The following is a 27,290-nucleotide window of genomic DNA, read 5'->3' as shown; positions in this document are numbered from 1 at the left end:
GAGGCAGAGACATATAGGCAGAGGGAGAAGCAGGCTCCCTGAGAGGAGCCCGATGGGGGACTTGATGCTGGGACTCCGGGATCATGGCCTCAGCCAAAGGCAGATGCTCAACCACTGAGCCCCCCAGGTGCCCCTGAGTTGAGGATTCTGACCATCATCTCCATTTCTCACTCCAGTTGCAAACCACTGGGCACAGTGACTGGGTGTTAGCAGGTCTGTAATCAAAGCTCTGCTGCACAACTCACTGGCAAGTCATTTAACTTTACATATGTCAGCTTCTTCCTCTACAAAACCGAGATTGAAAATGGCTACAGCAGTGCCTCTTGGGAAGACTGGATGGGGTCCTTGAAGAGTACCTGACACATTTACAAGCCTATATATATATATATATGGTGTTCAATAAATTGTTACAGTCTTTTCCATAATTATTCCTTTATTCTGACTATAGAAATAAAAATTATATAGCCATGAGACAATACAGAAAAGTATAGGGGCACCTGGGTGGCTCGGTGGTTGAGCGTCTGCCATTGGCTCAGGGCGTGATCCCCATGGCCCCAGGATCAAGTCTTGCATCGGGCTCCCTGCATGGAGCCTGCTTCTTCCTCTGCCTGTATCTCTGCCTCTCTCTGTCTTTCATAAATAAATAAATAAAATCTTTAAAAAAAATACAGGAAAGTATAAAACAAAGACTAATCACCCGGAGGTAAGCCGTATTAACATTGTGCTGTATATCCTTCCAGTCTTTGCTCCACCCTCTTTTATACAGATAATATCATACGGAATACATAAGTAACAGAATAATCACTGGTTTTTTTTTGAGCCCTTAAAATATGCCGGGAGTTGAACTCGATGCCTTACCTATGTCATTTTATTAATCTTTATAATCCTATTCAGCAGGTACTGTTGTTTCCCCTTCATAGGGTTATCATCATCTCCAGGAGGGCTGCGTGCCCAGCCTCGCTCTCTAGTGTGAAACTGAAGTGCTTTCCTGTTTTAACCCAACCTTTTGCTCCACAACAGCCAAACTAAACAGATATTAACAGAAACAAAATGCATGCGCTTGCTCTTGGCTTTGCCCTCTCAGGAGGCTCTTAGCTGAAATTGTGCCCTTAGCCTGATTATGCAGATAATTTTCCTGGCCGTGTGAATGGTGCCATTCCGTCCCTCGGCCAATTCTTACCTACCTCGCAACACCTCCATCTACAGAATAAGTGATTCTGATTTTTCAGAATGAGCTCTTAGCAAAAAAAATAATAATAATAATAAGTTATGAATCTGACCAGAGGACTTCCTCGTGGGTGTGATCCAGTTGCCTGGAATCATGAGGAGCCTTGGGGACCACCTTGGGATTCTCCTCTTGACATCTTCTGCCCTCTTCATCTGACGTCCAGTTTGTTGTAGAGCTTTGAGCCGTGTCATGTCAGCATGGGGGCAAAAGTTACGGTGGCAGCGGGGTGGTCATAGTATGATTAGGGCTGTATGTTCAAGAATGCGGGGATGACCCCGATACGATACCCCTCCTCTAGTGAGGTGCCCTAAGGGGATGTACCTCCAGGGTGAGAGCAAATGGGAACTAGGCAAGCCTCTGTATTGTCGACCAGGAGCCCTTAGCTCCCAGTGCAGGGGAGCCAGGAAACAGCTGGAGCGTGTGTCCTAGGCTAAAAGCCTGGGTGGGGCCTCTGGCTCTTCCTAAACCCCAATCTGACCAACAGAGGCTTTTACAATTCAAAGGGATGAGCAGATTGCCAGGCTCACATCTATGTAGTGCTTAAAAGGGGCCAGGCACTTGACATCTATTAACTCATTTTATCCTGGCAATCGTCCTATTGAGGTAGAAACTATTGTTAGCCTCGTTTTGAAATGAGGGGACTGAGGCACGCAGGAAGAACAAGACGGCTCTTCTTCTCAACAAAAGAGACTTTCTGAGTGGCATGCCCCTGCCCACTGGTAAACAGGGCCTAACCGGTGCCCCGACTTAACCAGAAGAAAACTAAGGCGGAGGTCAGAGGCGAGCAGGGCAAGCTCCTCCTCCCGCTCCACCTGCTGGAACCACTAAGCAGAGCCCTCACCACATTCCCTCTCCACTGGGCTGGGTGCTCCTCCCAGTTAGAGCCCAACAGGTGACGCTGGGCTGGGTGCTCCTCCCAGTTAGAGCCCAGCAGGAGGCCAGGGCCAGCCTCCGCAAAATGCAATGGCCTCTGACCCTACCCATGGTCTTGCCCTCCCCTCCTGGCCCCGTTTGGCCCAGCAGGCATCTGGCCTGAGCCCCATTCTGAGGGAGAAGTCCACGAGGGTGAAGTCACCGGGCTTTGGAGCCACACACAGCTGGCTCAGGACTGTCATTAACTAGTCCTCATGGCTTTGGGCGGGTTAACCTCCCTGAGCCTCCACTTCCTCCTACCCAGAGGAGCCGTAATACCCCACCCCTGCAGAGGGCTCACAGGGTTAAAGGGGTGGCCTCCTGAAATGTTGTTTGCTTGAGGCACCAGCCACCCCTACGGGGCCCTTGTGCTGTAGTAGGGGTCCCCTGAGTACCCGAAGGCTATGAAGACCCCAGCTCCCAGTGGGAGAATGCCAGGGACACCGGCAGGGTGATGTTGGGGGCAGGGGGTGGTGCCCAGGTCTCTGATTCACTCAGATGAGGGCAGGGTGCCCTTCGGGTCACGTGGTGTTGAAGGTTAACCACAGTCTAACGAAAAAGCGGCAGAGCTGGCACAGAGAGCCACTCCTAGGACTTTCTATTTTCTTTTCTTTTTTTAAGATTTTCTTTATTTATTTACTTAAGGGAGAGACAGCGCAAGCAGGCAGAGGGACAGAGGGAGGAGGCGGGTCTCCCTGGGCCGGGAGCCCCGAGTGGGGCTCGATCCCAGGACCCGGAGGTCATGACCTGAGTCGAAGGCGGCTCAAGTCGCTCAAGCGACAGCCCCAGGGTGCCCCTCCAGAGGGCTTCCTAAGGCCGGAAATCTAGACCAGGGTGTTTCTGAAAAATGATCAAATAGTATTTCATTCCGAGAGCTCAAAGAATCTTGGGGGCTAGGAGCTCGGTGCAGGCCACTTCCGGCGGGACTGCCTGGCTGCTGGTCCGTTTAGGCGGGAGGGAGCGGGCGAGGCAGGAGGCCAAACCCCATCGTGTGGGAAATGGCTCCACAGAGCAGCTGTTCAAACTACGACCCCGTGAAGAACCGCCGGGGGCTTCTTCCGTGCAGGCCGGCCCGGGCCTGAGGCCTCCCGCACCTCTGGGCCCCTCAGCCTCCGGAGGCGTTGGGCCGGGCTCCTGACCTGCTCCTGCTCGGGCCGTGCCCTCCGTTTGTACCTGAAGGCGTCGCTTCAGGCCCCCAGAGTGGCCTCAGGACTCCCGGGAGGGGGGAAGTGGCTGGAGTCGCGGCGCAGGCCTGCTCCCCGGAGCCAGCCGCTCCCGAGCCCGCCCTCTGCTGGTGGCCGCCCGTCACCTTCCTCCAGACCCAGCCTTCCGGGCCGCTCCGGGCTTCTCGCCTTCTGACTCCAGAGGTTTAGCTCACGCTGACAGATTTTGGAGAATCTTCTCGTTTTCTTTTTTTTTAAAGTTTATTATCATTTTATTTTATTTTTAAATTTTTATTTATTTATGATAGTCACAGAGAGAGAGAGAGAGAGGCGCAGAGACACAGGCAGAGGGAGAAGCAGGCTCCATGCACCGGGAGCTTGATGTGGGATTCGATCCCGGGTCTCCAGGATCGCGCCCTGGGCCAAAGGCAGGCGCCAAACCGCTGCGCCACCCAGGGATCCCTCTTTTTCTTTTTTGAAGATTTTATTCATCTATTCATGAGAGAGACAGAGAGAGAGGCAGAGACACAGGCAGAGGGAGAAGCAGGCGCCATGCAGGGAGCCCGACGTGGGACTCGATCCGGGGACCCCGGGGTCACGCCCTGGGCCCAGGGGAGGTGCTCAACCACTGAGCCACCCCGGCGTCCCTGGGGAATTGTTTCCACCGTGTGCCTTCAAGTACATCCTGTATAAAGGGGGTAGATGAATGTTTGATCCACACTTCCTAGCAACTTACTGTCCTGTGAGGCCTACTACATGCAAGACTTGGGGCCAGAATCATGTACCCCCCTAACCCTGCACGAATTGCAGCCTCCTAGGAGAAATAGGCCTAGGAGTTAATACTGACTGAGTACCATGTGCCGAGCAACGTGCTTACATTGTTTTATTTCATTTTATTTAATCCTTACAGCGATCTGTGATCATCCTCATTGTACAAATGAGAAAATTAGGGACTCCTGACTGGTTCAGCTGGTAGAGCATGCGACTCAGCCTCAGGGGCATGAGTTCAAGCCCCACATTGGGCACAAAGACTACTTTAAAAAAAAAAAAGAAAGAAAGAAAATTGGGCTGCAGAGAAGTTGAGTGATACTTTCCGTTAATGGTGGCGTCAGGTAGCTTAAAATTATAATTTATTTTCTCTGATAAGGCTCTGGGGTCTGATGGGCTTGGCTGGCTGGTTCTTGCTTGAAGTCCTTTGTACAGTTGCCTTTATACAGTCAGAGAGTGGCTCAGGCTAGTGCACGTATCCAGAGCCCGGGGTTGGGGTGTCTAAAACAGTCAAGAGCTGGCCCGGCATCTCTGTTTGCGAGGCCTCTCTGCGTGGCTTGGGCTTCTTCCTCTTGGCTCCATGGTCAGAAGAGTCGGACATCTTCGATGACAGTTGACCAGGCCCAAACTGCAAAATTTCTTACGATCTTGCTTCTAAAAGCATACGGCATCGTTTCCATTATGTTCTGTGTATCCAAGTGGTTACAGGTCAGCTCAGATTCCAGGAGGTGGAGCTATGGGCCCTGTGTCTCAGCGGGGCAAGACCTTGAAGTCCACCAAGGGCAGGAATTGATGGAGACCACCTTAGAAGTCACCACACCTTAAGCGGCCTGACTCCGAGCCCTGAGCATTCAACCCTTATGCTTCACTGACCCCGCATCACACAGACACGGTCACCCCGGGGCTCCTAGTGGTTGTGCAGGATAGAACCGGTACAAAGAAGGAAGTGATCAGCTCTGCCTCAGTAGGTAGGGGAGGTTCCCCAGAGGAGACACACCTACGCGTACACACAGCTATGTCCCCTTAGTATGGAGGACAGATTGTGACTGCCCTGGGTAGCATACTCTGTGATCCCTACACATTGTGAGGTGACCAAAGCTGAGGCAGCACGTGGAAAGCCACTGATATGGAAAACAGGAGCCATGAAATCCAGTCTCGACCCTGCCACAGTGTAGTTTGAGGACCTTGAGAGGAACCAGAAGGCCAGGAAAGGAGAGAACTAGGGGTCCCAGGTTTCTCCAGAACATCATGGGGTGGAATTTCTGACCATATTGTACTCCTCCGCACCCCTAGATTGGAGACCCGCACTTGGTGATCTGTATGGACTGCTCAGCAGACACCATGACCAACCGCCTTCTCCAGAGGAGCCAGGGCAGCCCTTCCGTGGAAGACAACACCACCACCATCGCCAAGCGCCTTGAAACCTACTACCGAGCGTCCATCCCTGTGATTGCCTACTACGAGACGAAAACACAGCTACATAAGGTGAAACTTTTCATTTCCCTCCTCCAAAATGAGACAGTTACCCTTTTCTTTTCCCAGAAAAGAGGGAGGGAAAAATGGGAATTTTGGGTCAAGGGATCTGGGAATTAGAGCTGCATACAGCTGCACAGTTTCACCTTTGTATAAATCAAAATTAAATACCTGTCGTCATATAGACCATAGAAAGTCGGTCACAGAATTTTCACAGAGTCTGATATAGTTCCTTAAAACAATTCCTTTTTCCAAAATAGAGACGGGGGGTGGCGGGGAGGAGGGAAAGAAGGAGGCATGGATAAGGCCTAAGTTCTGCCTTCTAGACCTTTGCTGAACAGGATGACTCAGAAGCCCCTGCTAGATTTGAGGTTCAGTGACTTGAACTTCTAGATTTTTTACATAGTTCATAACGGGCACTTGGATTTCTGACAGTGACTATTAGTGGGAAGAGCAGCACGCAGGGCCAGGAGCGCAGGTCAGTCGGTGCAGCAGTGAAGAGGCTGTGGGGAAACAGGCGGCGTCAACCTAAGGATCGCCCATGAGATTCCCTGATGAATCACCATTAATTTCATGGATTTGGGAAGCCCATGTCCCAGTCCCGCCCAACCATTCACCTAATCAACATGAATGAAGCCCCTCCGGTGGGCCATCCCCTGCCCTAGTGGTGTGGATGCAGATCCTAGATGCGGTTCTTGCCTCCTGGAACTTCAGGTTTGGGGTGGGGAGGTAGACAAACCTCTGATGGCTGTGTGGGGTCCAAGTGAGCAGAGAGTGAGCTCCAGGGGCCCTTTAGCCAGTCTGGGGCGGCGGGGGGCGGGAAGCTTCGGGAAGGCCACTGGTGGACAACCAAGCTGAGCCTCAGAGGGAGTTGATGGAAAGAGTCAGGAGGAACAAGGAACTAAGCTCGGCTAGGATGCCAGGTGCCCAGGAAAAGAGGGACAAGGGCTGGGGATGGAGGGGGACGCACAGACCAGATCGAGATGGACCTGATGCAGAAGCAAGGTTGATAGGCAGGGGCAGGCAGTCAGGGGTGAAGGCGGAGTGCTCAGGCCATCAGCCTTTGGGGAATGGACCCCAGAAGGCTAGGCTGGGAGAGCATTCCCTGGGGGCTGGGCCCCAAAGCACGGGGGAGAGCATTAGCCCCTCCTGTCTGCGGGTCCCAGGCAGTGGAGACGAGGCCTCGAGGCCTCGATCAGTACATAACAAACTTGTCTCCAGGCAGCTACATCATCCATTCCTTGGCAGAGGCCACGGATGATGAATTCTCTGCTTCTACACCTGTTAGTGGTCCATTTTCCCAGAATCCCAAGAACTTAGCCCTGGGAGTTGGAGTCTGAAAGGTGCCCCTGACTTAACGCAGGGCCATCAAGGTCATGGCCCGAGAGCCACGGTCTCCTGTCCAGGGCAGGCGTCGCGGAATCCGCTCTGTCCTGCGGCCTCTGAGCAAATGACAGGACTTGGCCTGCAAGAGGAAACCCATGTGCTGCACCTTGTGGCACGCCTGGTTGCCACATAAAACAAAAACTCACATTCAAGACAAGGCAAAAAAAAAAAAAAAGAAAGAAAGAAAAAAGAAAAAAAGACATGATGTAAGAGCAGGGTCTTAAGACTCCACGGCAGCAAAAGCCTGTACAAGATTAGCGACTTCCACCCTCTGCGCAGCCTGGACCGCATAGGAAAACCACCCCGATAGGAGGGATTCCTTCCACTTTTGACTCCTAGAGGTGAAAAAGTCCCTGAGTAATTCAGTGTTTAACCACTTGCAGAGTCAGAAAAATCCCTTTCCTCTCTGTCAGGTGTCATTCCAGCCTAAGTTCCCCACACTCATGTGGACACAGGACTGACGGAGCCCTCAGATCAATCTGAGTTCTGGAATCCTCCTTAGAGATTCCTAAATGAGTGGAAGATGAAGTTTCCAGTTCCACTCGACTCCTCTCGTCAGCTCTCCCTGTGTGTCGGAGATGCTGGCAGCTGGGTCCGTGTGAGGGAGTATTTAGGATCTGCTGAGCAAGCATGCAAGAGGGCCCTGGCCCTGACTCTGGAGCAGGGTGGCTCCAGCCCCCAGGACTCCCAGGGGAAGTGCCTCTGCCCCTACAGGATGGACAGGATGGACGAGCTCCCTCCCCAGCCCTGCCGCAGACAGCAAGGGCCCTCTGAGGACTGGGTACAGGGCGGTGAGACCCACTTGCAGGTGCCCGGCAGGGTTTGCCAGCAGCTGGGCTACAGAGGTGGGGACTGCAGGAGGAGCAGGGGAAGGCGGCAGGTTGGGTTTTTTCCACTGGGGAAGGGAAAGACTCTGTCCCTTTCCACTCCCTGGCCTCTGGGCTCCTGCCCCATCTTCCTGCAACAGCTTAATCTCCCCCCTGGATTCTAAGTGACAGTCTGTGGCTTGTCCCTGTGATGCTCTTTGGGTTGTTAGCACCTCCTCCCCATCTGGTTGGCTTACTGAGCCCAAGGCAGGCCTGTGTGCCATCCAGGTGGGCCCCTGGAGCGTTCAAGTTTTCTTACAACGAGGTCGGGGTGGTGAGTGTACTCCCAAGATGCAAGCAAGACAAATCCATAGCTCAGCAAGATTTAGGTAGGGGTTAGAGCCGCATCATGGCCCAGCCCAGAAGAGAGCACCCTGCACAAGCACTTCCTTCAGGCCTCAGGGCTGCCCAGTCAGCTAACACCCCTGCCTAGTGACAGGCAGCACTTCTGGCCGCCAGCTAGCCAAAAATGTGCAATGAAATTTCAAACAAGGTAACAGAAGAGCAAAGCAGAACGGATACAGCCCCCACCTTAATCTTTGTGCCCTAATTATGCCATCATTATACAAAACAGAACCTCTTATAAACCACGGGAGAGAGGCGTATGTGGTACAAATGGATCCCCTGACTTTCCTACTGTCTTCCCTCCCTCATAAAGGCAGCTTTGCTCTGCATCTGAAAAAGCGCTAGAACAGAACTCTTCTTCATTCCACTCTCTTCCCGCCCTGTGCTCAGGGCAGACATCATTAATCAACCGTGGCCCTGCTCTCCTACCCCGTCTGGACAGCTGCCTCGGAAACTTTCCCAACGTGGCAGTGTGGCCAGCTCACTACCATCCACCCCTAGAAGGAAGCTTTTTTGCATCTTGAGTGAGAGAATTCTTTTTTTTTTTTTTTTTTTTACTGAAATGTAGTGTTTCAGGGTAAAAAGCATAGTAACTGGCCAAAGACCCCTGGCAGAGAAAACACTGTCGTGGGGACCAGGACACCTGAGGCATAGTGGTGTGAAGGAGCTTTGTGAATCTGGGTGGGTGACTTCACTGTGTGACCTCTCCCTTCATCATCCTAAACCAAGATGGACAGACAAAGATCTCCTGGAATCCTCCAGGTCATCGCTATGATTGTTTGCTTTTTTTTTTTTTTTTTTTACAGATTTTTTTAATTAATTAATTAATTTATTTATTTATTTATTCATTCATTCATTTATTTGAGAGACAGAGAACATGAGCAGGGAGGAGGGGCAGAGGGAGGGGGAGAAGTAGACACTCCACTGAGCAGGGAGTCTGATGCGGGCGGCTCTGTCCCAGGACCCCAGGATCATGAGCTGAGCCCAAGGTAGATGCTTAACTGACTGAGCCACCCAGGTGCCCCTGTAACTATGATTCTTGGGAAAAAAATATGTATATTATTTTCTAATCATAAAAGTAACATTATTTTAGAAAATACAGAAAGCCAGGCTCTTATGAGGTCTCATTACCACTCAGAGACACACGTTCTGGGGTATTTCCTCCAGAGCCCTAATCAATATAGGGCTCTTTGGTTATAGGTAAGAGGCATCAACTCCAGCTGACCTAACGCGAAACACAAAACCTAATTATAAGGCTGTGCGACCCACAGCAGGCCCAGGAAGGCCAGCAGGCCCACCAGGTCCCTCTTGCTTTGCACACATGCCTTCTTTTCTCATCCAGAATTTTCTTTCTCTGGCCCAGAAGCCAGAAGATGGCCACTTTGCAAATTCCACATCCACATGGAATTTAGAACAGCTCCAAATTCCAGACAGAAATGTTCTGACTGGCCTTGCTTTTTGCTCAAGATCTTGTCGCTGGTCCTGTCAACTCTGGCGGGGCACGTGGGGTCCCATGGGACTTTTTCATTTGTTCCGTGGGAGAAACCCCAGAAATAGCTACCTCAAGTGGTGTATAGAGAATTGTATAAATTAATAATTCAAGCTTCACTCTTTGCCAAGTATTAAAGTAACAACTAGAAAAAGATACAAACTAGAAAATTTACGAGTATAAAGATAAGAATCTTCCACCCAAATTACTAATGAATGTCTTTGGTATATTTTTTTACCTTTGTTTTTTCCACCTGTCATACACTTCTTTATTCATGGTGTAATCAGCCCAGAAATGCCCCAGGCCATAGATGAAGGGGGGCTGGTGACAGATGGTAAACTCTCCCTGGGTTATTTATTAGTCTTAATTAATTTAAAAGAGAGAGAGAGAGGCCACTGACTCAGTAAACTCGCATTTCACAGATGCAGGAAGTCAAGTTCTGGGGCAACTCTGTTTGCTGTTGCAGAGGACAAGGCAGTTTTGTTCGGCCATTCTTCCGCTGCAGTGTCCCAACTTCATAAATAGTTTAGCCATTTTTAGTAAGTTCTGAAATAGAGCAACACTCATTGTTGTTCTGGGTAGTCATCCAACCTGGCAGGAGACTTCCTGTGAACTGAGGGCGAAGGAAGGAGAAAGGCAGCCGCGGGCACTGCCGGGAAGGGAGTGGAAGCAGAAGGCCCCAGAGGGACAGACCTCACCCCTTGACTCCCCCTTGGTGGGCTGGAGTCTAACACAAGTGAGGGAGAAGCTCAGATTGCCGTTATACCTTGAATGATCCATTCTGGATTCTTGACTTTGACTCTTCCTTCAGTTGACTAAAATAACTCCAACTAACTTTTAGTTGGGTTCTTCTGTGAGTTTCTGAGAATGCTGCTATCGTCGCTTTACACACAAGTGACAGCTTCACCGGGTATCACATTTAGGTCATAGCTGTTTTCGATCAGCATTCAGAAGACATTGCTCCGCTGCTTTCAAACATTCTGTGTTGGAAAAGACAGAGACACATTGGGAAGCCCACTCTTTTCAGCCGGGATCTTTAAAGATTTGGGGTTTGTTTTTGGTTTTTTGGTTGGTTTTCTTTCCCCCCAATGTTTTCATGTCCTTCAAAGCTTGTGTCCAGGTATTAGTCTGCTTTCACTGACTTGCACCTTTCTTTTTTTTTTTTTTTTAATTTTTTTAACTCAGAAGGGTTTTCTGTAATTGTTCTTTGATTATTTTTTTAAGTACTTCTCTTCCTATTTCTCTTCAGAATTCCTCAAAAAACATAAAATTCTTAGATCTCACTCTGTTCCTTGTTTTTTTTTTTATTTTTAAGATTTTATTTATTTATTTGAGAGAGAGAGAGCACAAGCAGGGGGAAGGAGCAGAGGGAGAGGGAGAAGCAGGCTCCCCACTGAGCAGGGAGCCCAGCCAACCAGGGCTCGATCCCAGGACCCCGAGATCATGACCTGAGCCAAAGGCCAATGCATAACTGACTGAGCCACCCAGGCGCCCCTTACCTTGTTCCTTCTATACTGGCTCCGTACAGAAGAGATATAAATGCAACCCAATATGTAATTTTAAGTTTTCTAGTAGCCACATTTTTAAAAAGTCGAAAGAAATGGGTAACACTGATTTTCCCAAGTCTTTGAAATCCGGGGCATTTTTCATGCCAACAGCACATCTCAGCTCAGAGAGGCCACACTCCCTGTGCTCAAGAGCAACATGTGGCAGCGAGGTCTGCACTGGAGGGCACAGTTCTGTATCTGTCACCCACTCCATGATTTTCACTTCTGTGCTCTTGACTTTCTAGGAAAAATCCCCAAATTTGCACCTTTCTGGTTCAGTCTTTACACTGTCGCTCCTGCTCCCTAGCTACCAGCACCGATCTCCACTGATCTGAACTCTCCTGTGTATTTTCTGTTGGCCCCAGTTCATTCTTTCCTTCGCACGCTGTTGCCTTTTCAGCAGGCCTGCTCTCATGTCATGACTGTCTGTTCTTGCTTCATAGCAACCACGTCTTCTTACATACGTACGGCTTAAACTAGCCATAGCAGACATTAGTCGTCTCTCCTGTGTGCTTTTAGAGCACCGTTTCGTTCTCCATCTTTCTATTTGTCGTGCTTTATTAAAATGACTTCTGCACATTTCCGTGGCTACCAAGAGAAGGAAATTCTTTTTTGTTGTTGTTTTAAGATTTTTTATTTACTTACTCATGAAAGACACAGAGAGAGGCAGAGACATAGGCAGGGGGAGAAGCAGGCTCCCTAGGGGAGACCGACCTGAGCCACCCCAGCGTCCCTGGGAAACTGAATTCTGTAGTGGGAAGAATTATGTCCGTCTTGTTCGCAGCTCATCCCCAGCATGTAACACAATGCCTGGCACAAGAAAAAAAAAGTGCTCAATAAATATTTCTTGTTGAGTAGTCAAAAAATTATATTTAGAATTTTTCTAGTTTCTGTGTGGTATGAGCATCAGAGATCTTCTTGCCTTCTGAATCCCTGCGGCGGTGCCCTGCCCTTTGCCTGTTTCTGTAGTTGTGTTTTCCCCAGAAGCCTGTTCTCTTAAGTTGACGCATCCTCTGTTCTGGTTGCCTACTGCTGTGTGACGAACTCCTCCAACACTTAGTGGCATAAATTGACAGCTGTGACTTGGTGGTCGTGGCTCCTGTGCTCCAGGGGCGTGGAGAGATCACAGTGGGGTTGGAGGATCTGGGGCCTCTGCTGGCGTGACTCAGAGCGCCGGGGTCACCCGGCCAGGGCCGCTGTGTCCACAGAGGCTGACCCCAGCCACACATCTGGTGCCCGAGCCGGGCTGGCTTGGCTGCACCTGCCAAGCAGAGCACCCAGGGCAGCCTCTCCAGGTTGGCCTGCGCCTTCTCCTGCTTGGTTCCTGGGCTCAGAGGTAGTGCCCCAATGGGAGCCTCCAGGGAGCCACTGTTCCCGGTCACCAGGGCAGGCATCCCAAGGCATCTTCTGGCGGAGCCAGGAAACCACAGGGCATCCCTCCTGCCGCCTGCTGCTGGGGCCACGACTGTCCCTTGGGCAGCCCAGGGTCAAGGAGAAGGAGAGTGTATTTCGCCTCTTGATGGGTGAGTAGCAAGGCCATATTCAGAAGAGGATGTGTGGTAGGAGATGCTGCTTCATCTCTCTTTGGAAACTGTAACCTGCTACATCCTTGGATTTAGGGTGGAGTGGAAGGGAATCCGCCGACCCCCAGGACGGGCAGGTGATCTTTAACCCCACTTTGTGTGCTTGAGCACTGGTGGCGCCCAGGACTGGGCCTTTTCTGGCACTGGAAGGCCTGCTGGGGTGCATCTGGGAGGCTCCTGCCCAATGTGGGGGCTCAGACTGAGGCGAGCTGAGCAGGGAACCCCGAGAGGCACTTGCTCCCGTGGCTTTTTCTGCTTCCCCTCCTGTGCCAGGATCAGTCCTTCCAGGCTGGGATGTGTTGCCCCCACCCCCACCTCCCCAGTCGTTCATTTGGTAATAAGGTCTTTACTTAGAGTTAGAAAAGGATGGCCTGGTGGGGTTTAGAGACGAGCCAGCAAGATCGCTGCTAGCTTTCCTGGTCCTTTTCTTTTCTTTTTTCTTTTCTTTTCTTTTCTTTTCTTTTCTTTTCTTTTCTTTTCTTTTCTTTTCTTTTTTCTTTCTTTTCTTTTCTTTCCTTTCCTTTTCTTTTTTTTTTTTTTTAAAGATTTTATTTATTTATTTATTCATGAGAAACAGAGCTCCAGATCGCAGAGGACAGTCTTGCTCCCCCGTGGTCCTGTCGCGAGGAGTCGTGCTCACTGCGGGGGGTGCTGTCCCAGAGCAGCAGCCCGGGGAGGACTCGGGCCCTGGGGCTGGTCCTAGCGGCTGCTCTGGCTGCTCTGCTCCCGCCCGGGTCGCCCCTGCGCCGCCCTGGGCCCCAGGGCTTCGCTGCGCCTCACTCACCGCGGGGACCTGGCGGCGGAGCGCTCTGTCCGCTGAGGCCCTCGACGCGGCAGATTTATGGGGCACCTGTAAGGTCCAAGCATGGTGCTTTCTTTTTTCTTTTTTTTTTTTTTTAAGGTTTTATTTATTTATTCTGTGAGAGACACAGAGGGAGGCAGAGACATAGGCAGAGGGAGAAGCAGGCTCCACGCAGGGAGCCCGATGTGGGACTCGATCCCAGGACCCCGGGATCACGCCCTGGACTAAAGGCAGATGCTCAACCGCTGAGCTGCTCAGGCATCCCATCCCAGCATGGTGCTTTCAATGGCAGGAGCCCCAAGAGGCGGGAGACCCATGGACTGCAGCACGCAAGGCGGTAAACACAGTAGTAAGCCGTACAGACTGTTCTGGTCTCCCAGAGAGACCAGAGCCGGGGCCCTGGAAAGGGAGGTAAAGGCTTCAGAGAAAAAGAGGGTATTGGAGCGGGTCCTAAAGGGGGGTACGGTTCATGGCAGGTGGAAGAGAGGGGGACAAGGGCATGACACGTGGAAGCACCCAGTCACACTGGTGTAACACACAGTGCCAAGCCGCAGTGGTTAGAGCGGAGAGCAAGGTGGAGGCAAGACTGTGCAGGACCGAGTCCGCTCGTTCATCCCTCCCCCCGTCAGCAAACCTGCTGGAGCAGCGTGCTCCGACAGAAATGGAACGTGGGCCACGCACATATAATTAAAAGTGTCCTAGGAGTCGCATTAACAAGAAAAAAGCAAAAAGAAACAAATGAATTTAATACTATATTTTCTTGAACCCAATGTGTCCTAAGTGTTAGGATGTCAACATGTCATCAATATAAAAATCATGAGATACTTGGAAATTTTTTTTGATATGTCTTAAGTATCTGGTACATAAGCCTAACTCAATTCAGATGGTAAATTTTCATCAGAAATAGGACATTGGGGACATCTGGGTGGCTCAGTGTTGAGCATTTGCCTTTGGCTCAGGGCATGACCCTGGGGTCGCGGGATTGAGTCCTTCGTCGGGCTCCCTGCATGGAGCCTGCTTCTCCCTCTGCCTGGGTGTCTCTGCCCCTCTCTCTGTGTTTATCATGAATAAACAAAATCTTTAAAAGGAAATAGGCGATTGTATTTAGTAAAATTTCTGGTTAAAACGTAGATTTCACAGACCCAGTTTGTTCCATTATATTTTTCAATTTTCCAATAACTTAGTCAAGTACCTGTTTTAAAAGTTGGATTGATTTTAATTACATAACTTTAAAGATTCAGTTCCTCAGTGCTAGCCACTTTTCAGGTGTTCGGAAGGCCCCTGTGGCTCCTGCACTGGATAAAACAGTTCTCGACTATCCTAGAAAGTTCCAAGTAAACAAGGAAAATGATCAGATGTGTCTTAGAATTTTTTTGATACCTAGAAAAGCTGTCTGATGTTACACTTCAGACGAAATTTGGAGGAAGAGAAAAGAGGAAAGACTTTATCGTTTTTTATTTTATTTTATTTTATTTTTAAGATTTTGTTTATTCATGAGAGACACAGAGAGAGAAGGAGGCAGAGACACAGGCAGAGGGAGAAGCAGGCTCCCTGCGGGGAGCCCGATGCGGGATTCGATCCCAGGACCCTAGGATCACACCCCGAGCTGAAGGCAGAAACTCAACCACTGAGCCACACAGATGTCCCAATTTTATCATTTTTTAAAAGATTGTATTTATTCATTTGAGAGGCAGCAGTGGGAGGGGCAGAGGGAGAAGCAGACTCCCCAGTGAGCACGGAGCCCGATGCAGGGCTCTATCCCAGGACCCTGAGACCATGATCTGAGCCCAAGGCAGACACTGAACCCACTGAGCCACCACTGGGCCACCCAGGCGTCCCCAGAAGGCAAAGTTTTATTTTTTTTTTAATTTTTATTTATTTATGATAGTCACAGAGAGAGAGAGAGAGAGAGAGAGGGGCAGAGACACAGGCAGAGGGAGAAGGCAGGCTCCATGCACCGGGAGCCTGATGTGGGATTCGATCCCGGGTCTCCAGGATCGCGCCCTGGGCCAAAGGCCGGCACCAAACCGCTGCGCCACCCAGGGATCCCGAAGGCAGAGTTTTAAATGTGACTTTGTAAATAGACAGCCTGTACTTTGGAAAATTCTGCACGCAGGGAGGTGGTCAACATGCAGATGGTGCCTCACCCTAAAATTGTCACCACGGCAGGTCTTTAAAGCTGTTCAGGGTAAAGGCGGGCCTGGCTCCTGCCCCCCGCAGCCTTGACAGAGAGGAGGACTCTGTAGCCTGAGCAGAGGGCTCCCGGAGGCGTCGTTTGCATGACCCTGACTTCTGAGGACAGCGGCCTGCAGGTGCCACAGGTGCCGCAGGTGCTGCAGGTGAGGGCAGCGGCGCGGCCCAGCAGGGAGGCTCCGCGGCGCTGGCAGAGGAAGGGGCGGGCCTGCCCCCCCCATGGCCGCTCAGGGGGAGTCGCAGGAGCCCCAGGACGCCGAGCCCGAGACAGAACTAAGTCAAGCCGGTTTCTCACGGCGGGGGGCACAGGAGGAACAGCCCCGCGGGCATCAGGGAACAGCGACCTCTTAGGTCTGCAGATCCGCAGAAGCCAGAGGAGGAACAGACGCGACGCGCACTTCCCAGGGCAGGGCGAGCACCGCCCTGATGCAGCGTGTGACCCGCCGGCTGCCCTCCCCTGAGACGCAGGTGCAAACCCGAGATTCAGGGGTATTTCCTGTTCACTTGCCCTTAGCTTTTTGAGGGGAAAAAAAAAGTTATTTTCCTATATAATCGCTTACTGCAGGATTTTAGATCAAGTCTCAGACCAAAAAAAGATAGTTTTTTTTTTTTTTAAGATTTTACTCATTTATTCATGAGAGACACAGAGAGAGAGGCAGAGACCCAGGCAGAGGGAGAAGCAGGCTCCCTGCAGGGAGCCTGATGTGGGACTCAATCTTGGGACCCCAGGACCCCAGGATCCCGTCCTGGGCCGAAGGCAGGCACCAAACTGCTCAGCCCCCCAGGGATCCCCGAAAGATAGGTTCGTAAAGTCAGAAGCAAACCCACTGAGCTAGCTTTCAGTTAAATGCACTAAGATGACCTGGTCCGTTCCGACTTGGCTGGCCCAGGGCTGGCGGCGCTGGGGGAGGGACGGCGGGGAGCTTGTGCCAACCGCCCCGGGCACGGAGAGTGCACGAGCGCTGCCCACGGGAGCGAAAGCTCGAGGACGTCTGATTCCAGGCTTTGCACGACCGCCGAGGAAGTCCCCCTCACGCAGGACAAGCAGCCCCCGGGCCCGGCCCGGTTCCCTAGGATCGGGTCCCTAGGGGGTCAACGCCAGCGCCCTGTTGCTGCTCTGTGCGCCCGCGCGGTCCGCACGGAGGGTTCCTGCGGCTCCAGAGGCACTCGGCAAGTTGGCTCTTCCCCATGTCCTCTGAGTCACGCACTGATACACGAAAATACAAAAGTCACTCAACGTTCCCTTAAAATATTCTCCGTGTGGGAATGTGCCGAGCAGGGGGGACCCGAGACCTGCGTGTCTGCCACTGCCGAGGTCAAGGACAGTGTGAGCGGCAGCCGAGCAGCCCAGCGGCCGTGATCTCTTACCTTCTCCCTCCTCCGCCCCCAGCCAGGGAGGGAACCGGGGCCGGGGTAGGGACCTGCATTAAACACCCTTTCCCTCCTTCCAGGGTTTGATCACCAAGGGCAAGGGCAGGTTCGGCGGGGCAGAGGGCAGAGGGCAGAGGGCAGAGGGCAGGCTTGCTGAAAAGGGGTGGGAGGGAGGGCGGGCCTGCGTTCCAAGGCTCGCTTGGATGCTCAGGTTCAAGGTCACGAGTCACCCTGGGCCACAAAGGTGAAGGGAGGAGGTACTGGAGCCACTAAACCATGGGCGAGCCTGGAAAATACGGTGCTTGGGGTGGGAGGGGGGGAAGGCACCAAAAACTACCTTTACTGTGCGATCCCATTTATGGGAGATGCCCGCGGCAGGCCGACCCCAGCCCGCCTGGTTTCCAGCCCCGGGCCTCCTTCCCCAGCCCGAGCACCATGTGCTCCCCAAGCGGCCGCGTCCCCGACAACCCGGCCTGCTTTCCCTTTGCACACGCAGGTCTCTCCCCAGAGAGGCTCTCGGGCCTCAGGATCGGCCACCCCCCCCCCCCCCCCCCCCCCCCGGCCTGGCGACACCGGAGCTGCCCCATGCCCCTGGCGGGCACTGCATCCCCACAGACGTGCCCGGCTCTGGGAAGGCAGAGAGCGCGGGAGCTCGAGCCCGGCCATGGCCCGCGTGACATCAGCCCCTTTATAGAGGGGGAAACTGAGGCCCCCAGGGGATGAATGAAGCTCCCCTGAGGTGGCACCAGGTAGCGTGGCTCGTCACACAGTGCTCTTTGCCTTACCTTCACCCCCCTGGCAGTTGTCTGATCAACGACTTTGACTTTTACGTCACCTGGGGTTGGAGCCCTACTTTAAAGACCCTTAGGTGGGGCGCCCGGGGGGCTTTAGCTCAGGGCGTGATCCCGGGGTCCGCACCGGGCTCCCCCCACAGGAGCCTGCTTCTCTCTCTGTGTCTCTCATGAATAAATAAAATCTTTAAAAAAAAATAAAGAACAGCCCCTAGGTAATCCCCGGTTATCATCACTAACAGCCTCTCCACGATCCACAAGGGCTCAGCATTTGCGGCCTCACCCTGGGGACGGAATGTCACGTTGTGGGCAAGTGTGGGGACCGCGGGGTCAGGGAGCCGGGTTCTGGGCAGCCCCAGGCACTCAGCCGGGTGACCCTGGGAATCCAACTGCTCCCGCGGGGCCTCCGTTGGCCGCAGGGAAGGGGGATGGCAGCAGGGGGCTCCGAGGGCGGCGTCAGTTACCTGCTGGTTCACAGGCACTGATGCTGGGTGGGGGGGAGCAGGTGTCCGGGAGGGGCTGGAGGGCTTGGGGACAGGATGGGGGAGAAGAAGGGGCCAGCAAGCAAAGGCCCACGGGAAGCCAGGGCAGGCCTGAAGACGTTTCATTAAAGATATTTATTTTTTAATCAAAAAATAATTTCATTATTTTTCTCTGGGTGGCTCAGCGGTTTAGCACCGTCTTTGGCCCAGGGCCTGATCCTGGGGTCCCGGGGTCGAGTCCCACGTCGGGCTCCCTGCATGGAGCCTGCTTCTCCCTCTGCCTGTGTCTCTGCCTCTCTCTCTCTCTCTCTCTCTCTCTATCATGAATATTTTTAAAAATAATTTAAAATAAATAAATATTTAAAATAAATAATTTAAAATAATAATTAATAAATTTTAAATATTTATTTTAATAAATTTTAAATATTTATTTAAATAAATAAATAAATAAATAAATAAATAAATAAATAAAAATAATTTAAAATAAATAAAAGCAAGCTTCATGAGTGGTAAAGTCTGTCATGTTAGATGGTGGTGAGGACGCCGACGAGGAGTTTCCTGGGGAAGCTTCCCCGCCCTCCCGACGTCGGGAAGGGGCTCCTGTACTTCCCGCAGGCCAGCGCGGATGCCCGTTCATTCTGCGTCTCCCCCGGCGTGGCGGGGCTGCAGCTCCCGGGATGGATGCCTCCGTCCTGTTCAGTTTGTGTCCCCAGCACGCGAGGCGCTGTTAGCAGCCCGAGAGGTTTGTTGATTGAAAGGGAAAGGAAGGAGAGGGCCGCCTCGGGGGCTCACGGACCCCGGGGTCCCGCGTCGGGCTCCCTGCTTCTCCCTCTGCCTGGGTCTCTGCCTCTCTGTCTCTCATGAACAAATAAAATCTTTTTTTTTTTTAAGTGGGGGGAGAGGAGAGGTAAATAGAGCAAGGTGCTGTGAGGGACCCACGCACCGCAAAGCCCCCAGATGGGGAGCCTGACTCTCCCGGAGGGACCGGATGCCACCCATTCACCGGGGAAGGGCCGCTTAAATCCTTTTCCGTTTCAGGGTTTTCCGCGTCGCGAGGTAGGTCACACACAGGGACGCAGGAGCAGTGTGCACAGTTTGGGGAACTCTAAAACGAACACCGTGTGACCACCCCCACCCCGGGCCAGAAGCAGGAGAGGAGGACAGAAGCTTCCGGGCTCTCACCTCTTCCCTCCTCCCTCCAAGTGGCCACTATCCTGACGTTTATGATAATCTTCTCGCTTCTCCTTAGAGTTTACCATTCGTGTCTGCATCCCTAACCGACGGTTTAGCTTTGCGCATTCTTGGATTTTGTAGGACCTGAATCACCCTGGGTGTGTGTCCTTTGGAGACTTGTTTCCTCCCCCCACCCCCAGCTTTGGGACATGAACCCTCCTTGCTGAGTGTTTCTCCCATCATGCGACTAGGCCACCAATTTACTCATCCATCTACTGCTGATGGACTTTAGTGAGTTTTCCAGTTTGGGGCTGTTACAAACAAAATGCTTCTAGAAACATTGTTGCTCTGCCTTGTGGGATGTTTAAATGTGGTGGGTTTGGAGGGGTGGGCAGCCAGGTGGAGGGAGGTTGAGAATCATTCTGCCTTCAGGGTCTGTGAAGTCCCTAGTGTTGTGAAATCGAAACTAGTTTGCACGGAGGTAGCCGAGAGTGGAAGAAATCCGTGTTTTTCCGAGTGTGGCCCCAAATCACCTGGACAGCGTGTGAAAGATGCAGGTTAGAAGGCCCAGCTGGACTTTAGCAAAGGAGAGCGCGGAGATGATGCCTGAATAGGTTGCAGCCGGCGGCTGGCGGCCCACCCCTCCCGGGAGTCCTGGGGCTGTCTGTCCCAGGGGTGGTGGGACACACCTCGAAAGCCAATAAAACGTTAGGATATTTTCAGAGGACCGGGTAGGGTGCCTTCGTCCCCAGGAGACCCACGCCCTCCCTTCCGGCCGCCTCTGCTGTGGGGGGGCCCTACTGACGCTTGCTTGCTTCTCTACAGTCCACCCCCTGGGCCCTATTCCCGTCCTGCTCCAAATGCTCCAGAACACTCAGACGTCTCCTTTGAACTGTATCGTCTTTCCACGAGCCTCAGCTTTACCTCAACAAGGCACTTAGTTTTTGTTTTTTTAAGAGATCTAAAAATTCACAGAATTGAACATAAAGTAGAATTCTCATGCCCTTGTCCCCACACTCAACGTCCCACACGAGCACAGTTCATCACAATCGATGAACCTACATCAACACATTGTTCTCACAAGTCCAGTTAGATTAGGGTTCACTCGGTGTCCACACTCGATGGATTTTGACAAATACGTGACAAGTAGGCACCATTTTCACTACCATAAAAATCCTTTTTGTCACCCATTCATTCCGCTCTCCCCTCCTCAACTCTGTCTTTTTATGGTCTCCATAGTTTTGCTTTTTCCATCGTGTCATGTGGTATGTAGCCTTCTCAGATGGGCTTTTTTCACTTAGTAATATGAATTTGAAGTTTCCCCTCAAGTCTTTTCATGGCTTCGTAACTCATTTCCTTTGAGTGGTAAGTAATATTCCATTGTCTGGACACCACAGTTCATCCACTCACGTAATGAAATCTTAGTTGCTCCTAAGTTTGGCGATGATGAATAAAGCCCCTATAAACACCCGTGTGCAAGTGTTTGCGTGGACATAAACCAAGACGTGCAACTCCTGGATTATATGGCTAAGAATGTTTAATTTTGTAAGAAGGTGCCAAACTGTCTTCCAAAGTGGCTGTATTCCCGTCAGCAAAAAATGAGCACTCCCTCTGCATCATAACTTCACCAGCATTCGGTGGCGTGTTTTGGATTTTGGCCATTCTAAAAGGTGTGTAGTGGTATCTCATTGAGGTTGTAATTTAGGCAAACTTAAACAACTACTCACTTTTTTCTCTGTGGTTTTGGGGTCTCATATTTTAAAAATTTGCACAGCAAGTTATGAGGCAGGTCATTTTTTTTTAATTATTAGAGTCTTATTTACAAATATTTACAAACATTTCTTAAGACTAACTTTGTAGGGGCACCTGGGGTGGCTCAGTTGGTTAAAGGCTCTGACTCTTGATTTTAGCTCAGGACATGATCTCAGGGTCGTGGGATCAAGGCCAGGGTAGGGCTCCGTGCTCAGCGCAGAGTTGGTTTCAGATTCCCTCTTCCTCTCCCTCGCCTCCCTATGCTAGCGCTCACTCTCTAAATAAATAGATATCTTTAAAAAAAAAAAAAAAAAGACTAACTTTTTTTTCCCCCTCTTAAATATAGGTAAATGCAGAGGGGACGCCAGAGGAAGTTTTTCTTCAACTCTGCACAGCTATTGACTCTATTTTCTGAAGACAAAAAAGCATGTACGTTAAGGAGAGTGGAGACAGGAAAAAATACGAACAGGTTCATCCCTTAACACAATATGTTTCAAGTTAACCCTTTTGTGTCGTTTCTGCGCCCCCTCCCCCTCCCCAAGGCCCAATCCTGATGTTGCTGTTTGCTTCCCAACTTGACCTGTCTGAGAGGTGTCTGGAAACCATGCATGATGTATTTGGTATTCTCCAACCTTTTCTCCCTAATTCAGACAGCTGTCCGCCCCCAGCACGCACACGTATCTATCCTATAGGTTGCGCCTCAGAGCTGCTAGTATGTGAACAGCAGTGCAGTGCCAGTCTGTGTCAGCTGTGACCGCAGGACTTGGGAGTCTGACCGTTTGGTTTCTAGCAAACGGGGTGAGCACCCAATTCCCCATCACATTCTCCTTTCTCACCCCGAGATTTACATGCTGTTGCCTGAAGGGCCTTAATAGGAGGGGCAGGCCTGGGCATCGCCTCTAGTGGCTATGTCCTCAAGTCTCATCCACTAGCAGTAGCTCGGAGCCAGAGACACTGGGTTGAGAACTGTTGATAAATTTGATTAAATGTGAAAACTTGATAAGAAATAATACAATGTGAAGTTGTATAGCTTTTTCCAAGACAGTAAAACTCAGAGTAGTCGCCAATGACACTTGTCCATTCATTTTTAGGAAGCTGGCTACTTGGAATACTGTCATAATGGCTAAGAAAACAAATTGGATAAACTGTCTAACCTAATCCCTTCAGTACCTGGTGGTGCATTTCAGCAACTGCACATGAACACTAAGGACCAAAAGTAACTGAAAGCATGAGGTGATTTCTTACTGCATCCACCAGACTAATGTCAACTTAGTTTTGATTTGACTTGATCACCCATTTACTTATTATTACTGTCGAGCAAGTAAGACATAAAGTAACAGTAACCGAACTGATGAGGGTAGGAGAGGCAGGTCAGTCCCTGGTGTTGAACAGATCCCAGGCCTTTAACGGGGTCGTGCAAACCTTGTATGTAAAACTGTATTTTCCTTGCTTCAAACCAGTGAAGTCTGGGTTCTCTTTTGTGCTATCAGTTGCCAAAACAGAGCTTCTTATATATTCTACTGGAATAACTGCATCTTCCATTCAGTCACTACAAAAGCCCATAGTTTCAGTTTGCATGACTTTCCCCCCCCCTTTCAATGGTTGTGTTGATAAGGATCCAATTCTGGGACAGAATTGTTATTTTTAAAGTCTTTTTTTTTTTTTGAAATGGATATGTACAAATAAAATAAATGGAACACAACATAACTCTTTTTCTATTTATTTGTAACTCACATCATTCTGGAAAGCACTTGAAGCCTTATTCCAAACAGAATTAGAAGCAAACACAGTAATAGTTGAGATTTAGGATATGCTCATATGGTTTTAATCTTGGCCAGAGATCAGTTTTGAGCTATTACAGAGAGAATTCTCAGTGTACTCATGATACATGGTAATTTTTGTATTTCCTTTTGCTCTAGCAGTCATTCTTAAACAGAAATGTCAGTGTTTGCTAAAGAAGAAATTAAACTTCTTTGGTTACAATTATGCCTCTAGTACCAAAAAGGGGCATGTTCCTACAACTCACACAGTTGTCAAAATACTTCATTACCACCCCAGTTGTCACACTCTCTATGTGGGGCGGGGGAGGGACAAGGAGCATTTCAGCAAATTAAAGAGACTTAGAAGATGAAAATTACCAGTTATGCCAAAAACACAAAATGACTCTTTGTAGGGATTAACATTCTTTAAACACATACCACATATTGGCAAACACACTGCAGGCCTACCACAGCTCTAACAGCTTGAGTAAGGGAAATGAGATAGTAGGGCAGCCCACAGGGGAAGGAAAAAGAAAAAGAAAAGAAAAAACAGCTGGGAGTAGATGGCTTTGCCCCTCAAGAGTATCCAGAGATGCAACAGACTGCTAAAACTCGTTACTGATGTGGGTAGTGTGAAATGACATCGCTACCTTAAAAGTCACAAGATTTCAAAAGCAGGAAAGGATCTTAGAGGGATCTGCCTAACAAAAGCCCTTGTGTGAATGTAAATAAGACATCAGAACAGGATCTAAACTCCTTCACAATGGTCCACATTCACCTGCTCTGGCCCAGCACCCCATATCACCCCATCAACTACACTCTCCTCTTGCTCATTTGGCTCAAGCTACACTGGCCTCTTACTGCTGCCTAAACAAGCCACGCTCTTCACTTGCTCTCCTTTTGCCTCTTCCTCCAGGTTATTCACAAGCTAATTCATTCTGTCCAGGTCTCTTCAAATTTACACTTGTCATCAAGACATTCTTTTATTATTCCATCTGAAATGACAGACAGGTCCCCACTCTTCTATCATTTTTCTTCAGGGGTTATTTTTTCTTCATGGCATTTATCTCTGCCTAACTTTACACCATATCTTATATGTACTTGTTCACGGCTATTCTTCTACATTAGACGATAAGCTCTATAAGGCCAAAGCGTTATATCCTCAGTTCCACACATGGCATTATTATTGAGAGCTAACATTTAAATCCTCTGAACCTTAGTTACTTCACCTGTACGGTAGAGATCACCATAATAAGCACCCTCATAGAGGGGCGGTGAGGATTAAATCAGTTAATAATACATCTGAATCATTAACTAGTTCCTACAGTTCAATAAAACGTGGTTTTTAGTCAACATTTATTTATTGAGTGCCTCACTGGCAAGTGGGACTGGGACCCAGAATTTCTACTCTAGTGCCCTTTCACTCTAAAAACATGGCAGAGAACCAAGATACATGGCCTAGCTGGGGACCCCAGAGAGAAGCCTAATCTTCTCAGCCACCCAGGGTTGAACTACATCTTCCAGATAAAATAGGATGAATTCTTCAGTCCTCTCAGGGCCCTGGAAAGATCTGGCAGGCCTCTAAGGGCCCCCATAGGCACTTACAGACACATTCAGACATTAAGTGGTGTCTCCTACTTTCCTGGAGAAAAAATATAACTCATCAAAACATTGATCATACTACCAATAAATATCTACTGAAAATCTAAGAGCCAGGCAGGCCATAGGGATACAGGTCGACATGCATGGTCTCTGTCCTCATGGTGCTAAATGTGATACTACTCTCAAAAGTCCATTTAATTGGCTACATGAAAAGTTAAAAAAAAAAAGTCATATTTTGGGGGAGGGATCATATCAACAGAAGTGTATTTTCATAAGGTTAGGAAATAAAAACATTTCAGAGCCTAAAAAAGACAATACCTCCATAATCTCCGTGAGAAAAAAAAAAACCTACTTGTTATTTGGAGACTTCCAATTCTATCCACTACACCTAGAACAACAGCTTTCAAACTGTTATTCACATTAAGAAATAGTTATTATAGCATGCCACAGTTACAACTAAAAAGGGAATTTCACAAAAGAGTATTTATCCTTACTACCTGTGAAATACTATTTTCTTAAAAAAAAAAAAAGTTCTTCATATCTCAGTATATAATTGTGTTCTGTAAGGTAACTTAAACAAAAGGGAAAAAGGGAGAAGACTGGATAAGGCATACTGTTAAGTGAGAGGCACCAAGCAAGCAAGGAAACTCTGTCTCAGGCAGGAGGCTTTGCCTAAAGCCTCACGATTACATGTCAAATCAAATTAGAATATGAAAATTCTATGCACTTGTGGTTTTGTAACTCCCGAGGCAGACTATTTCCCCATCTGCAGATCTGCCTCTATATTCTGTGCTGTGAACCTGGGCCTGTACGAAGGTTTGTAACTCCAGGAACCACACCACGCCAGAAAAACAAGACTGAAAAGCAACCCTGCACGCTTCCGCCTCCACCACCTTAGTGACGCCTGACACAAAGAGGAATATTCTTGCTCCAGAAAGTGAGTAGTGATTCTGGAGCAATCTGTCTAGGTTAAACTTTACTAACTCTATGACCTTATTAAGCAAGTTATTTAACCTGTCTGGCTAGATCTCCTCATATGAAAACAGGATAATCAACACACCTTTCTCCTAAAGCTGGGAGAATTAAATCTGCTACTATATGCTTGCTTGGCACATAGTAAGCGCTTAATTAGTATTTGCTATTATTATTAGTGCACATGACACCAGTCAAAACTTCCTCTGCCTAAACCTTAAAGCAGTGGTTTTAGGTGTCAAAGTTCCTTCAGTTCTTAGCAAATAACCTGAACACATCTCAGGAAATACAGCTGACCTACTGAATACCACTTAATACACAATGCTTTAACAAGTCTGTCTGTGTTGTCTCTTAAAGCCAATACTTCTTTGTAGGAGATGCAAGGACTACTTGCAAAAGACAGCCTTGCCCCTTCCTGCAGTCTGCAAATTAGAACGACAACACGTTATTACTACTACTACTACTATTACTACTACTACTACTACTACTACTACTACTACTACTACTACTACTACTACCTCTAGAGCCTTTTAAAGCCAAGACTATATGCTTGGAGCTGAAAAATGCAAAATAAACACATCTTTACTCAAGCAGAAAATAATCCTCTTTGCCACTTAAGTTTCTCAAAATCTCTGCCCTTGAAAAATATATTTAAGTGGATTTATTTAGTGTATTGTTTACATCAGAATTGTATCACACACAGTCCTCTTCGAAAGCTTCCAAGCTTCCAAAGCTTATACTTTATGGGATTTTTTTTAATGGACCTGAATGGTTCTCCAAAACTAATCATAGTATTATCTCTGTCTTGCTCAAAGTAGCTGTCTTGCTACAAGTTGAAGGTAGATTTCCTGGCATAGTCACTTAACATTTAATATCAACATGCCCAAATGTTAATGATTCCCTCTTCTCCCAACTAATTAATTCCAGGGTGAGAGGTTAAGCTCAAGTCCATTTCCTGTTATTCCTGATGTAATATATTTTATCAACATCATCAATCTTTAATCAATATATTACTTTAAAATCTTCATATTTCTATATTTAAAATTATATTACTTTTTTCAGTTAAAAAAATTCAAGGTATGATTTTAGTACCTCACAACATACTGAAGAACTAGTAAATAATGTTCCCTTGATTTAAAATTGGAAAAAACTCTAAAAATTAGCTGAGTATTAATACTTAATCTTAGAATATTTATATCATCTCTTTCAAGAGTTAATGATTGCCAGTGAATACAGTGATCTTCAAAAACCATCTGCTTAATTAACGTGGAGGGGGGCTTACTTTCATCAAAAAAGAATAAGAGAAAAAAAAAAAAAAAAAAGAATAAGAGTAAAATTTTTCAACCTTAGTTTTCCCATCCGGACATTAACAGTGGCCTCTTTAACCATGGTGTGTGTTGTTCTTGTAACCTAACTTAATTTAGTGTCTCAGCACACACTGAGTAAAAATATAACCATCTTTTCAGAGAGCTTCTCACGTTCAACCCATTTCCATAATACTATAGTCCTTACTCTTTTTAAAGGACAGAAAGGTAAAGCAACCCCTTAAAAAAAAATTTTTTTTTTTTTTGTTTTAACACTAGTAAAAAAAATCCAAAATCTAACCAAAAGGAAGTCACAACAAGCATTCTA

At 48.9% G+C, this 27,290-nt stretch overlaps 1 protein-coding gene across 2 annotated transcripts in view; it reads left to right on the top strand.

Annotated features, from left to right (window-relative positions):
- The window catches only part of AK5 (adenylate kinase 5), a 235,854-nt gene extending 212,828 nt beyond the window's left edge, over positions 1-23,026 (top strand). For both annotated transcript variants that reach the window (XM_072754843.1, XM_072754844.1), the window contains exons 13-14: positions 5,365-5,556; positions 21,671-23,026. In XM_072754843.1, the coding sequence (XP_072610944.1) occupies positions 5,365-5,556; positions 21,671-21,739 (261 nt within the window). In that variant the 3' untranslated portion in view covers positions 21,740-23,026. The remainder of the gene's footprint in view (positions 1-5,364; positions 5,557-21,670) is intronic.
- The last annotated feature ends 4,264 nt before the right edge of the window (positions 23,027-27,290 follow it).

This window comes from Vulpes vulpes, chromosome 3 (genome assembly GCF_048418805.1).
Source record: "Vulpes vulpes isolate BD-2025 chromosome 3, VulVul3, whole genome shotgun sequence".
NCBI lineage: Eukaryota > Metazoa > Chordata > Mammalia > Carnivora > Canidae > Vulpes > Vulpes vulpes.
The sequence above is the reverse complement of the archived record's forward strand: the minus strand, read 5'-3'. Positions and strand labels throughout refer to the sequence as shown.